We start from the raw sequence: 15,315 nt of genomic DNA on the forward strand, positions 1-15,315 counted from the left end.
CGAAGGGTCAATTCAGAGAGTTGTTTCTAAACTCATTATTAATGTTAGAAATGTATTGCTGAAAACACACTACAGAGACTGTGAACTATAGTGCTGAATTGTGGAGTTAAACCGTTAAACCGTTTTTCACCATTTTTGTGTTCAGGATTTTTTGGGCAGGCCAGAAATCATGTCTGGATGACGCACTTATTACTTATTAACTAACTCATTTCTGTTAGCCTACAGTTTAGGAGCTGGCTATAGCTTCATCACATTAATGTATATCACCTGGTTGTGATAATTTACAAAACAGCTCAGTCTCAGGTATTTGACAGATGAGAGAGGCGGCAACTTTTTAGTGGGTGGGCGTGGTTTCAACACAGAAAGTAGACACGCCCCCAGCATTTGATTTTTTTCAAGATTTTGATATCTTATTTACTTGCCATTTTTTAATCGTTCAAATTTGGCTGGGTGGCTAATAACACATTTTTTGTGGTGTAACAAACTCAGAGCACATATTTAATATTGCTTAACATGGACTTCATTATGTAATTTTATGAATTGGCAGGCTCCTAGGCTGTGTCCAAAACTGTCACCTATATCCTTAAATAGGGCACTATTAGAGGGGACAGACATTTGTAGTGGTGTCTGAAACCATAGTGGATGTTATCGAATGCACTCATTAATTCCCATAATGCACGGTGAGGGTTGTGCCGAATGAATTCCTGCATCTCACCAGAAGATGGCACCTGCATGTTCATGTGGGTATAGAGTAATATCATTCAGGTATAAATTTCTTTTTAATTGATTATAAAATAGTTTAATGAAGATTTATACATGCTAGTTTCCATGACAAAGTTCAAGAAACATCTTTTTATTACTACTGGTGGTACCAGTTTGCTAAGTTTAAAATAATTATTAAAGGAATAATTCATCCCAAAATGAAAATTCTGCCATTCATCGTTCACATCGTTCATCTTCAGAACACAAATTATAAACAATAAAACACATATTTATGATGAAATCCGAGAGCTTTCTGACCCTGCATAAACAGCAATACAACTGACACTTTCAAGGCTCAGAAAAGTATTAAGGACATTATTAAAATAGTCCATGTGACATCAGTGGTTCAACCTTAATTTTAAGAAGCTCTGAGAATACTTTTTGTGTGCAAAAAAAACAAAAATGTGCCTGTCCGGCACACTCAGTGTCTGAATTCACTCACTCTTTTTCATTCACTTCTATATTAGTAGACTAAGGAAGAGTGAATAAGGGTATAGGGAGTGATTTCAAACACAGCCCTAGACTTACTGTAAAATTCACACTGTCCTCTTACTAAGGTTGGGATCTTGGGGAATTGGTTATTCATAACTGGTTCTATTTATTTTTGCCGCTTGGTTCCAGTAGCCAAATTCTGAAAACATTCAGCAATTATCTGGACTCATCAGTCGATCAAAAAAAAAAAAAGGAAAAACATGACTGCAACTGTTAACATGATAATGCATTAACACAATCTCAAAATAGTGCAGTCAACGCAGGTTGTATTTGACCCTATAAATCACTCATCGTTTTTTTTTTTTTTTACATTTTTTTTCACCAAACATTATAAGCTCGCCTCCCATCCAGTATTGCAAAGGGTTTTGTTACATCTGAAGGAACCATGTCTCAGCTCTCAAATTCCATGCACTTTATCCCAAAACAAAGATTTGATGCTCTTACATGTGGAGTGACAGATTTTATAAAGTTATATCGTGAAATAAATATGCATGAACAGCAGATAATATGTAGAAAGATACAGTATAACTTACTGAAATGTCTCATGTCTCATGTATTAAGTCAATGTTTCAACCACAGCATAACATCAATAAAACAGCTTGTGAACAATGACACTTGATGCATTCACCTCAAGAAAGTTATCTAGTTTGTTAGTTCACTATAAAACACTAGAGGGCAGCTAATTTACTGTTAATTATATGTATGTTTGAATAAATGTGTCATGAAGTTTTTTATGAAAACTAGCTTATGAGCAATTGAGTTCATTTCAGTTTTTATTTGAGTGTGATCTGAAAATAAATAGCAGTTGAATAATAGTTTAGGCTCTGTAATAGCATTAATAATATAGTAACCTGTAATATTATATTAATGTAAAAAAATATATATAGCATTAGCTGGGAGAGAGATTTTTTTTCCTTAGGAAAACCAAACTATCAGTATCGGCAGATGTCATTCTTAATAATCGGTTATTGGTGGAGAAATTTAATATTGGTGCATCCCTAGTAAAAAAAAAGCTGAGTTTCCTCCACTACTTATTCTTTGGTGCCAAAACGCTGCTATTTAATCTACAGCACAACCAGTGTAGTTTGGTAGTTTAATTACAGAATTAATGACTCTAAGTTGTTATCGAATCAAAAACTTACACCACAACCAGTGTAGTCTCATTTCTGGCACAAATGACTGTCTTTTAACCCTTTAACTGCCACCGTCCCCTCTGTGGGACACCCAAGTTTACTATCCTAAGTTTACTAACCTGTCACTATATTACAAATTAATCCTAGTCTAATCATGACAAACTATACATCGTTGGAAAGGTCTAAGAGTCCTAAGTAGATATTTTACCATATTTTGTGTTACAAATTATGCAGTGCAGCTTAAAAAAATCTACATCATAACCTGAGTTCTGACCTTTGTCACAAAAGACTTTCTTCGTTGCCTTTTTTTTATCATGTTTTAGAAATCATAAGAAATTATATATCAGTTCAAAACTTAAAATCTCAAAATTCATCCTTTGAAAGGCATTTTAAAATCAGACATTGCATTACCACGGAAAATGTACATTAAAATCATATTACAAAATGTTTTCATTCACGAATTATACAAATTTAAGTCTGGATAGTGCATTGTTATGACAGTTAAAAGGTTAAGTTAAAATTAACTAAGAATAATAGATGCTGTAGAAGTATTGTTCATTCTTAACTCATATTAAGTTCATGTATTAACTAACATTAACAAAGATTAATAAATAATGTAATGTATTGTTCATTCTTTGTTCATATTAGTTAATACATTTACTAATGTTAATATTTTGTCCTGATTTTGTTGATCATAAACCAATGTGTAGTTCAGAAATATATTATTTTTTAGGTAACACTTTACAGTAAGGTGTCATTTGTTAACATTAATTAATGTATTAACTAACATGAACAAACAATGAGTAGTACATTTATCACATTATTTATTATCTTTGTTAATGTTAGTTAATAAAAATACAGTAATTCATTGTTTGTTCATGTTAGTTCACAGAGCATTAACTAACGTTAACAAACACAAACTGATTTTAATAATGCATTAGTAAGTTCTGAAGTTAACATTAACTAATGCTGTAGAAGTATTGTTCATTATTAACTCATGTTAAGTTCTCTTTAACTAATGTAGTTAACTAATGTTACCATATTTTAGTTATCTACAACTAAAGGTTCTTTATTGGTTCTATGAAGAACCTTGAACCTTGAACCTTTCAAATGCAGAAAAGGTTCTTTATTGTCAAAAAAGGTTCTTTAGATTTTTAAAATGTTCTTAAAATGGTTCTTTTAAGAACTTTTCACTGAAAGATTCTTTGGAGAACCAAAAATGATTCTTCTATGGCATCAGTACAAAAACACCCTTTTGGAAACTTTTTTTTAAGAGTGTATTTATGTTTTTGGACTACACTGGTTGTGTTTATCTATCTGTCTGTCTGTGCAAGAATTGTTTCAAGTTGTTTTAAGTTAACTTTAACTTTTAACTCACTAACTGATTTTTAATTTTAAAGTCTTTTTGCATTGGCTTATTTTCTGAGATTTAAAGAGACAGAGATAGAGAAGAGACTGTATGATAAAGCATAACCTAAGATCTTTATTGTGCAGGATAAAATGAAGATACGTCAGGCCATTATCAGATTCTGTCACAAATTAATTAATCACATTTCACGTTAACTTACAGAAATCTTTCACATCGATTTCCGAGCCATAATCAACAACAAGCTTCTTCCGTAACATCTCATAATTATTGGGAAAATGTTTTCATTGCACATTCCAGCGCAGGAACGCCTCTCTCCCGCTCTACAAACGAATGTAGTCACATTAAATGATTGTTTCCTTATCACACTTGGGGAATGCGTGTCGAATTTAAATGAGATTTTTCCCACTAACTGTCTGTGGAAGTAGCTGTGAAATCCTGCGATCGTAATCTCACCTCTGTCTTTACTGTGAGAGAAGCACATAAAGAGCGAGTGGGGAAAGATAAGAACGAGGGGGAAAACAGGGTATGGATAAGAATGTGAGCGCTGGAGATCGCTGGAAGCTCTAATTTAAGCCATGACCAAAGATGGGCAGATGAATACAAGAGCAAGCATTAAGAAGTTCCCTTCCTTCCAGCAGTGTGCCGTGAAAGTGCTATAGAGAGAGAGGGGGGGGCTTTGGAGAGGAAGTGGAGGGGGTAGGCGATAAGGTTATGGGAGAGATATTGTTTACTCACTTATCTGTGACAAGTGTGCGTGTCTTTGTGTTTGAGTGTGTGTGTAGAGGAAGGAGGATGTGGAAATCTTCTGGTTTCTTGTTACAGGCTGAACATCACCCGTGATTTTGGCTCTCCTCTCTTGTCCTCCCCTCATCATTGTCTGTTCCCCTTCTGTCAGGGATATTAACCCACCCAGCCTCCCACATCAAAACCATAACACTCCCCCCCTCAAACCACAACCCTCTCTGACCCAGTTTTTTGGGGTAAAAGGCTATTGTGCGCTTTTCCGAGAGTCTCCCCCTCGCGCATTCTTCATGGCGACAGACGTTTTGCGCGCGTGTACAGTATGTGCGTGTAGGTCTCGGCTGTTGCTGTAAGGTCAGTGGTCTCTGATCAAAAGAGAAGAAAGGAGGAGGATGCAGAAATGAGAAGAGGGAAAGCAGACAGGGAAAGACAGAGTGCCGAGTATGTGTGAGTACAACTTTCACCGCATGTGCTTGTGTGACTACGAGTACGGCGAGTACGTCAGTGCTGTTTGACCTGACTTGACTTCAAGTATGTCTGTGAACTGGATGGGACTTTTGCCTTATGTGTCTCAGTATATATGGCTTGTGTTATATTATGTGACTCTGTTCACTGTGAACCAGTGAATCTTTGGTAGGGGTTCATTTTAGCTTTCCAAAGCTATAAAACAGTATAAATAAAATCAGTGGGTTGTCAAAGGATTTTTTTTTCCACGTTTGTTTATTTCTTTATTTCTTTTATTAGGAAAATGCGAAATGATATCCAATGTATTATGAGGTAAAAGGAGCACATTTCTGGTTTAATGTATGGGATTTATTTTGTATGATATTAGTATTAAATATTAAACATAATATTAGGGCTGTCGTAGGATATTTCTTTTTCTTCCTTTCTTCTTTCTTTCTTTCTTTCTTTACTTGTTCGTAAATTATTCCTGTGATAATACTAATAAAAACGGTAAAAACTTCTTATTTATTTTATATAACTATTTATTTGTTTGTTTGTGAACTATTCATATAAGAGTGATTTGTTTATCAGTTTTGCTGTTTTTAATTAAACTATATCCTTTGATAGCCCTAATATTTTCATTATTATCACAAGAATAGTTTCCAAACAAGTAAAGAAAGAAAAAATATATATTAAAAAACTGTATATATATTATTTTAGATTTTATTTTATTTTGTTTATATAATATATTTCTTGCTTGCTTGCTTTACTTGTTTGGAAACTATTCTTGTGATAATAATGAAAATGTTTTAAAAACGATTTATTATTTTTTTATTATTATTATTATTTTGCTTTTCCAAAACTGTAAAACAATATTATTAAAATTAAAGTTTTAATAATATTAGAGCTGTTAAAGAATATATTTTTCTCTTTCTTTCTTTCTTTCTTTCTTTGTTAACCTGTTTGTAAACTATTCTTGTGATAATACTAATGAAAAAAATGTAATTATAAATATATATATATATATATATATATATATATATAGTTTATACATTTGTTTGGGATCTATACTCATATAAATTGCTAAGTGATATCCAGTATATTTTGAGGTAAAAGAAAAACATTTCTGGTTTAATGTTTGGGATTTATTTTGAAATTAAAGTTTTTTTTTAAACTTTAATTTATTAAAATTAATTTATTAAAATGTATTAAAATTAAAGTTTTAATAATGTTAGAGTTGTCGAAGGATATATTTTGATAAACGATTCCTGTGATAATACTAATGAAAATGATTTTTTTTTTTTATTTGTTTGCTCTATTCATATAATTATAATAATGAAAATGCTAAATGATATCCTATATTATGAGATAGAAGGAGCACATTTTCTTTGCTTTTCCTAACCTATAAAACAATATTATTGTTTATTAAAATTACAGTTTTAATAATATTAGGGCTGTCAAAGGATATATTTTTATATATATTTCTCATTTTTCTTCCTTTCTTTCTTAATTTTTTGTAAACTAATGAAAACGTTAAAAAACGATTTATTTGTTTTTATATAACTGTTTATTTATTTATTAAAATTTGTTTGTTTTTTGTGAACTATTCATATAATACTAATGAAAATGCTGAATGATATCCACTATATTATGAGGTAGAACATTTTTCTGGTTAAACATTAAACCAGAATCAAACAGCCAAACCTATAAATCAACATTATTAAAATGTACAGTTTTAGTAATATTGGAGCTGTCAAAGGATTTGTTTATTTGTGAACTATAATAATACTAATGAAAATACTAAATGATATTCACTATAAGATGCAGTGAAAAGAAGCACATTTCTGGTAGAATATTTGCGAAGGGGTGCTTACTAATGGGGGTCTTGGAAACATAAGCCAAAAAAGGTTGCAAAACACTGCTGTAAAACAAATGAGATGGCAGACTGAGAGAGAGATACTGTGGATGGATGGATGAAGGGTATAGATTGGCTTTGACATGGTCACAGGGGCATTTTGCTGAATCTGTACACTGTCTGTCCCTGCCAATGGGCAGGGCATGAGAACTGAGCTTTTGTGTGTGTATGGATGCAAGAGACCCACATGAGTAACGGGGGACTTGGGCTTTAATCAGTTAATAGGATCAACAATTATAGCAGGAAAGCCTTAATGTATTCAGTACTAAATGTTTTGGTTTGTGCTGCATGAGCTTGTTCTCCGTTTAGATTTAAAAAAAAACATACACTATAGTATAAAGTTTAGAGTCTGTAACAGTTTTGAAAGAAGCCACAAGGTTGCATTTATTTGTTAAAAAATACAGTAAAATGCTAATAATATTTTGTAATATTTCTATTTAAAGTAAGCATTTTCCATTTTAATATATTTAATAAAATCTAATTTATTCCCGTGATGCAAAGCTGAATTTTCAGCATCCAATACTTCAGTCCTCTATCATATGATCCTTCATAAATCAATATACTGATTTTCTGCTCAAGAAACATTATTATCAGTGTTGAAAATAGTTGTCCTGTTTATTATATTTGTGGAAATTGAAAAATTATTTATTTGGAAAAGAAAGAAACATTATTATCAATGTTGAAAATAGTTGTCCTGTTTATTATATGTGACCCTGGACCACAAAACCAGTCATAAGTTACATGGGTATATTTGTAGCAATAGCCAAAAATACATTGTATGGGTCAAAATTATTGATTTTTTTTATGCCAAAAATCATTAGGAAATTAATTAAAGATCATGTTCCATGGAGATATTTTGTAAAATTCCTACTGTAAATATATTAAAACTTAATTTTTGATTAGTAATATGCATTGCTAAGAACTTCATTTGGACAACTTTAAAGGCGATTTTCTCAATATTGAGATTTTTTGGCACCCTCAGATTCCATATATTGAAATAGTTGTATCTCGGCCAGATATTGTTCTGTCCTAACAAATATATAACTTATATATTCAGCTTTCTGATGATGTATAAATGTATGATGTAGTTTTGTGGTCCAGGGTCACATATTTGTGGAAATCGAAAAATTATTTATTTGGAAAAGAAGCAAATGTCTTTCCTGACACTTTTGATTAATTATATGCATCATTGTTCTTAGGAAGCCCAAACATTTGAAATCAAATTTCAATATATCTGGTGGCGATGATTATTATTAATTGTGTACAATGTAAAGTAGTTTGTGTTGAAATGTCATTGAGAATTCAATTGTTTATCTGTCTTTTATGATGTTATTAATTGTTATTAGTTTAATTACATTAAATAACTCTTATCTTTTGTTAAGTAATGTTATGAATTTATTAAACTATAACAAACTGATTTATTTTTTAACTTGGCATGAAACCAGAAGGGATGTCTTGCCCCAGAGAGTTAGCTGACATATCATAAAAGTGACACTATACTAATGCTGAGGCACAATTTGTTTTGTTTAAGCATGTCTAATGCACACGGGAAGATTTTGATACTATTTTATGGTTGTTAGTTGACTCCCTGTGGCCAAAGCCAGTGTGTGAGTGAGTGTGTTCAACAGTCACAGATACAAAACAAAGTCTTTTATTCCCTTTGGGAGTGAGTGCTATTTCAACCTTGAGAGAGGGAGAGAGCATGGTGAGATGATGGGGGCATAACAGCAACAGCAGTCATGTAAGGACAGATGCTTCAGAGTGACCAGTTCTGTGTCTTTTGTCTTTTCTGTATGCGTGTGTACTTCGTTTGTGTGCCCACATATGAGTCACGTTCTAAGTCTACGTTTCTCACCCCTAGTGCCTCTACCAGCATAGTGAGACGCAGATTAATGGTGAAGGGCTAGTACACATGAGCGCATACCCACTGCTGAGGTCCTCTTCTGGGCGGGAGGAACAGGAAAGCCCTGGACCCTCTGGTCCTGTTGAGCTGGATAACGTTGACCTTTGAGAAGAAATAAATTAGTCTATTCTCTCTTGTCTCAGACATGAATACTTTATATTTGAACACGTAAGATATTATTATACTTCTCCCTTGTCTTTGCGCAGATGTGGCCTAATATGGTTATAACAATCAATGCTGGCTTTATTGGAAGAAGAAATACAAAACATTCATTTTGAAAAAAGCAAAACAAGAACAAGCAGAGACAAACCAGAGAGGTCACACACACACACCCGCTCAACACAGCTGTTCTCCCTCAGGGAAGATTTGTGTGGTTCAGGCTCACTGCTCAAGGTAATTGTGTCTGCGTATGTGTGTGAAAGCGAGAGTTGCATTCATTGAGTCTATTAACACCAGGCTGACCTTTTATCCAGCAATATATCTGGCAGAATATACAATGAACTATATATAGATGAATATTGGTTTATGTTGGTACCATTTTGGTTATTAATCATGTTTTAGTTTTCGTTTTGGATATAAAATAATTGGATATTATAATAGTGCTCATTTTAAAAAAGTGTATCATTAAGTTATTCATTAAAAACACTTTAATTTTATGCACTTTGAAACACTTTCTTTAATTAAAGAACTTTTTTTTTGTTTTCAAGTTATATTTTGTTCTCTGATTTAAAGTACCGTATTCCTAATCATGCTTATGTAGATATCTACTTTGTGAAAGAAAAAATTATTTTACTCATCTATGTGCTTGTGGGATATTGTGTAAGGGTCTGCGGGTCTGTTTCTATAACATCACTAAATCATCACTAAAATTATAATAAAAATCAGTAAACAACAACAGTTGTATCATACATTTTCTTCCGTAGATTAAAGGATTAGTTAACTTCCAGAATAAAAATTTCCTGATAATTTACTCACTCCCATGTCAGTCCAAGATGTTCATGTCTTTCTCTCTTCAGTCAAAAAGAAATTAAGGTTTTTAAAGGAAAATATTTAAGGATTTTACTTCAAAGGGTTCTACACAATTTCAACCTGCTGATCCCCACTGAAGTCCACTATATGGAGAAAAATCCTGGAATGTTTTCCTTAAAAATCTTAATTTCTTTTCAACTGAAGAAAGAAAGACATGAACATCTTGGACGATATGGGGGTGAGTAAATAATCGGGAAATATTTATTCTGGAAGTGAATTAATCCTTTAATAGCTAAAGGATCTGGCTCTGGTGGCTGGCTCTTTTAAAAAAGTAGTTCCAGAACAAAAAATGTACAGATACAGATATTGTACTCACCCCCTTGTCATCAAGAAAATGTTCATGTCTTTCTTTCTTCAGAAATTATGTTTTTTGAGGAAAACATTTCAGGATTTCTCTCCATATAATGGACTTCTATGGTGCCCTGAGTTTGAACTTCCAAAATGCAGTTTAAATGCAGATTCGAAGGGCTCCGAAGAAGAAGGGTCTTATCTAGTGAAATGATCAGTTATTTTCTTTAAAAATGTACAATTTATATATTTTTTAACCTCAAACGCTCCTCCAACTTCAAAATCATTCTAGATTGCGGCAGAAGTATCAACTCAGTGTTTACAAAGTGAACATGCAAAGAAGGTCAAACAGAAAAAGTAAAACAGTGATGTAGGAGTTGTAGAAGTTGGAAGAGAAAAAAAGATGGAAGTTTTTCGACATACCCTAACTGTCATGAGCCGGAATACACAGGGCTAGACAAAACAAGCGTTTGAAGTTAAAAAGTATATAAATTGTAATTTTTTTTTTACACTTTTTTGTATAACTGATCGTTTCGCTCTTCCACAGCTGGAATCATTTAGAGCTCTTTAAAGCTGCATTTAAACTGCATTTTGGAAGTTCAAACTCAGGGGAACCATAGAAGTCCACTATATGGAGAAAATCCCTGAAATGTTTTCCTCAAAAAGCATAATTTCTTCACGACTGAAGAAAGAAAGACATAAACATCTTGGATGACAAGGGGGTGAGTAAATTACCTGTAAATTGTTCTGGAAGTGAACTTCTCCTTAATTGAGAAAACTCAATTGGGACTTTCATTCTTATGTCTGCCATATTGAGGATTGCCTTTTTTATCTCCTTCTCCTTATGCTGTATATAACTGTCAATGCACATAGTGTATGTAATTGTTTTGGGGTATGAACTTAGAATTAATTTTGGAACTCTCTCTGTTTGTCCACAGAGTCTGTGAGCTGTGCAGTGTGGGACGCTGTCTGCCCCGTTGTCATCAGACGTCATGAGCTGGAGCTTCCTGACGCGTCTGCTGGAGGAGATCCAGCACCACTCCACGTCGGTGGGGAAACTCTGGCTCACTGCGCTAGTTGTCTTCCGCATCGTACTGACTGCGGTGGGCGGCGAGTCCATATACTATGATGAGCAGAGCAAGTTTGTTTGTAACTCGGGCCAGCCAGGATGTGAAAACGTCTGCTACGATGCCTTCGCGCCACTCTCGCATGTGCGATTCTGGGTCTTTCAGATCATCCTGTCCGCCATGCCCTCTCTGCTCTACATGGGCTATGCTGCCAATAAGATCTCCCACATTGAGGAATTGCGGGGCGGTGCGGGGGCCGGAGCTCCAGCCGCGAACGACTCGGCGGGGGGCGGATACACCCAGCGCAGACCGCGAAAATGTACTTTGGTGCACGGCAGCATCGGCCAGGTCATGAAGACGGGGAAGAGGAACGCGAGGACGACCCTATGATCTACGAAGTGCCTGAGATAGACAACACACGTCGTGAATTGGTGCCGCCACGTCCTAAACCCAAAGTGCGCCACGATGGGCGCCGGCGTATACGAGATGATGGCCTGATGCGAGTGTATGTGCTACAGCTGCTGACGCGCTCCGCACTGGAGGCGGGCTTTCTGGCGGGACAGTACCTGTTGTACGGCTTTCGCGTGGAACCAGTCTTCGTGTGCTCAGACAAACCCTGCCCGCACCATGTGGACTGCTTCATCTCACGCCCCACCGAAAAAACCATCTTCCTCCGAATCATGTACGGTGTCAGCTGCCTATGCCTGTTGCTAAACCTATGGGAGATGATTCACCTCGGAGTGGGATCTATCCGTGATGCACTGCGCAAACGAAATGAATCAGCCACCGATGATGAGTACCAGCTCGGCTTGCTTGCGGCTGGAGGTGTGTCCGTCGGAGTAGGCGGGCCTTCGCTCAGCGAAGGGGAACCAGGAGGCGGAGTTGGGGGTGGCGTACGAGAAGCAGACTATGTTGGTTATCCCTTCTCCTGGAACACCCCTTCTGCCCCACCAGGCTACAACATTGTGGTGAAGCCCGAAACGATGCCGTACACAGACCTGAGCAACGCCAAGATGGCTTGCAAGCAGAACCGTGCCAACATCGCCCAGGAGGAGCAGCAGCAATACGGCTCCAATGAGGACAACTTCCCGTCTGCAGGTGAGGCGAGACCACCTCCCATCAACAAAGATGTGATACAGTTAGAGGCGGCCATTCAAGCCTATACGTTGCAGCACCATGCTAGCAATAACCATGATGAGATGAACGACACCAATGACATTGATGAGAAGCCTCAGAGCAATATCACCACAGCACCACAGAAGGAGCGAAAGCAACGGTCCAAGCACGGAAAATCTGGGAGCGCTGGGAGCAGCAGCAGCAGCAAGTCAGGAGAAGGCAAACCATCTGTCTGGATCTGACATTTGCACGCACACCTGAACATTACATTGAACATTTCTGCAAGGTTTTTTAGACGCTAAATATCATGTGTATCCTACAGATTACAAAGACTTGGGAAAAATGCTGTTTTTTTGAAGTGCTTTCAGTGCCTTAAAGAAACTCCAAGAATGAGACTGATTTTTTTTCGTACTATTTCTTAATTTTCCTAAAATAATCTTGTGCACTCAAGATTATGTCGAGCTCTGAGAACATTCCCTCACAATCCAGAAAAACCCATCAAAGCTTGAAACTTTTCAGTGAGTTGAGAAAGTCTTCCGATCGGATTCTTTCGGAAGAGCGATGGCGCTACAATCCGATTCCAAACCAGCCGTCTTCCTTTTTCCAGTGTTAAACAATAACTCTTGCAACACAATGCCAAGCTATAACAATGCAATGACACACCAATGCTGTGGTGGTACACTGTGGTCTTTAAGACCCAACAAACAGTCCTGTGAAATAAGCTGTAAATCTACATTCACAAACACACAGTGCAAATGTTTTCATATCTATGGGTGTGTGAGGAGGCAGTGCCATGTCTTCCAGTTCTAACGATTCTCTAAGTTTTGAGATCTCTGTAGCATTTCTATCCACCAAGATTTGGGATATTCAGTTGATGGATCCACTTTCTACTCTGTTCTTGTACTATCCCCTACTGGTGAAGAAAGCAGTTGCAGTCTAGTCTTCTCAGCCATATAAATATATACAGGGTCCCTACGGTCTGGGAAATAACATGGAATTTTAAAAGTGTGATTTCCAGACCTGAAAAAAAAAAGAAAAATTAAGGAACATACATTAAAATGAAATTAAATTCAGTCCTTTACAGTTTTTTTTAAATAGAACTTATTCTTTGTGAGTTAAATCATTGTGAAATTATTTAAAAAACAAAAAATCAGAAGTTAGGAGGAAAAATCACAGAAACCCATTGCTCATAAAATGTGGAAATCCTGTACTTTCATATGCATATGAAATTATTTGTGACCCTGGAGCACAAAACCAGTCTTAAGTAGTATGGGTATATTTGTAGCAATAGCCAAAAATACATTGTATGGGTCAAAATATTATTATAAGTAAATATCATGTTCCATGAAGATATTTTGTAAATTTCCTACCGCAAATAAATCAAAACTTAATTTTTGATTAGTAATATGCATTGTTAAGAATTGCATTTGGACAACTTTAGGTGATTTTCTAATTATTTAGATTTTTTTTTTTGGCACCCTCAGATTTCAGGTTTTCAAATAGTCGTATCTTGGCCAGATATTGTCCTATCCTAACAAACCATACATCAATGGAAAGTCTTTGTAAACATTGACCCTTATGACTGGTTTTGTGGTCCAGGTCACGATTTTTATTCAGATTGACTTGTTAGAAAGCCACTGTGTATTGTTGGTATTGCTCTAGTGAACGTGTATTTATGGGAACGTCCTACAGCTAAAACGGACTTGATATATTCAATCCAAGTAGCAGGTCTAACTTGGTTCGGATGGTTGAAAGGTTGAACAGTGAGACTCTTCAGATCATGCAATGTAGATATCTAAGGTTCACACACACTGTGTGAAGAGTCTTCCATTCTCTCTTACTGCCACATTCCAACTTGTGAGACTTTTGCCTTTACGTAGGATGTTTCAATTTGTGACAATTGCCATGGGAGACCAAATACTGTTTGTCACAAAGACATCGAGCTACTATGCAGTCATGCGGACTGAGGAAAACACGCCATAGAACACCATTGTGTGTGCCTGCGTGTGTGCGCTTGCGTGTAGCGGAGGACGAGGCGGCGGGGGAGTGATTGCATGAGTGCATGTGACTAATATTTGATTCATGATTTAAAAGAAAAGAACAAACCCTTTACATATCAGCATTTCAGCAGTATTTATTGATGCTGAAGATTGTGGCATTAGATTTGTGGTTTCTAAGCGAGACTTGACTTGTTTGTATTTTTAAAACATCCATTTGGGTTTTTTTTATTAGCTTTTTTAATACATGGAATTCTATTCAACAGTTTGATTCGTTTATTACGAAATAGGTTTTGTAGGATTTTTTATGATTTTGTTGCCTTGTAGCAAAACAAAGTATGTGATGTAGTCAACCAGTGCAAGTACGTTTCCCAGTGTGCTCGGTGAATCCTTTTTTTCATAGTCATGATTGAATATGATTTTGCATGGGAGGGAAAATAGGAATGTTTTTATGGGGAAGTCCAATGGAAAACTCTAAACAAAGAGGATTCTGCAATGCAACTGCTTTGACCTTTCTGTGTGAATGTGTGTTGGACTTTTCGAACAGCTGTATATTGGAGCGTTCCAGATGGAGTGAGTATAAGAGACCCCTCTGCCCCACATCTGAGCACCACTGCGTGTGTTTGCGTTTAATGTGCGAGTCGGGGTTAGCCGAGGCGATCCTCAAGAAAAGCCTCTCTCGTACTTTTGTCAGCTGTCTGAGAAAGAAACCGAAGTAGTAAGCTACTTTACTTCAGAGTTTGACACATCGCTTTGAAAGCAAGCCTTCTCAGCAGGTCACAATGAAGTTTGACGGCATTCTTTCTGACGAGCGTGTGTGAATGTGGGAATGTGGCAGCATGCGTTTCTATTTATTGCCCTTTCCTGGTTATCATCAGGCCACTTTAAAGCCCTAATGTGTTTGATAAGACCTTTGTTTGTCCTGACTGGTATGTGTTTCTATAAATGTTGTCACTGTGTTTGAAAATGAGGGAGAAAAAAACACTTTTAATGTGCCAAGCTGGATTCTCCAGCGATGTACAATTATTTCCAATTTTGGAGAACCCTCTCATTGGATTT

General features: G+C 36.0%; 1 protein-coding gene across 1 annotated transcript in view; it reads left to right on the top strand.

The window, feature by feature from the left end:
* Positions 1–15,315, top strand: part of gjc1 (gap junction protein gamma 1) — a 42,694-nt gene extending 27,379 nt beyond the window's left edge. The window contains 2 exon segments of the mRNA XM_051106732.1: positions 11,015–11,453; positions 11,456–15,315. Coding sequence (XP_050962689.1) covers positions 11,069–11,453; positions 11,456–12,501 — 1,431 coding nt within the window. The 5' untranslated portion in view covers positions 11,015–11,068 and the 3' untranslated portion in view covers positions 12,502–15,315.

The sequence above is a fragment of the Labeo rohita genome, chromosome 3, assembly GCF_022985175.1.
Source record: "Labeo rohita strain BAU-BD-2019 chromosome 3, IGBB_LRoh.1.0, whole genome shotgun sequence".
NCBI classification, from domain to species: Eukaryota; Metazoa; Chordata; class Actinopteri; order Cypriniformes; family Cyprinidae; genus Labeo; species Labeo rohita.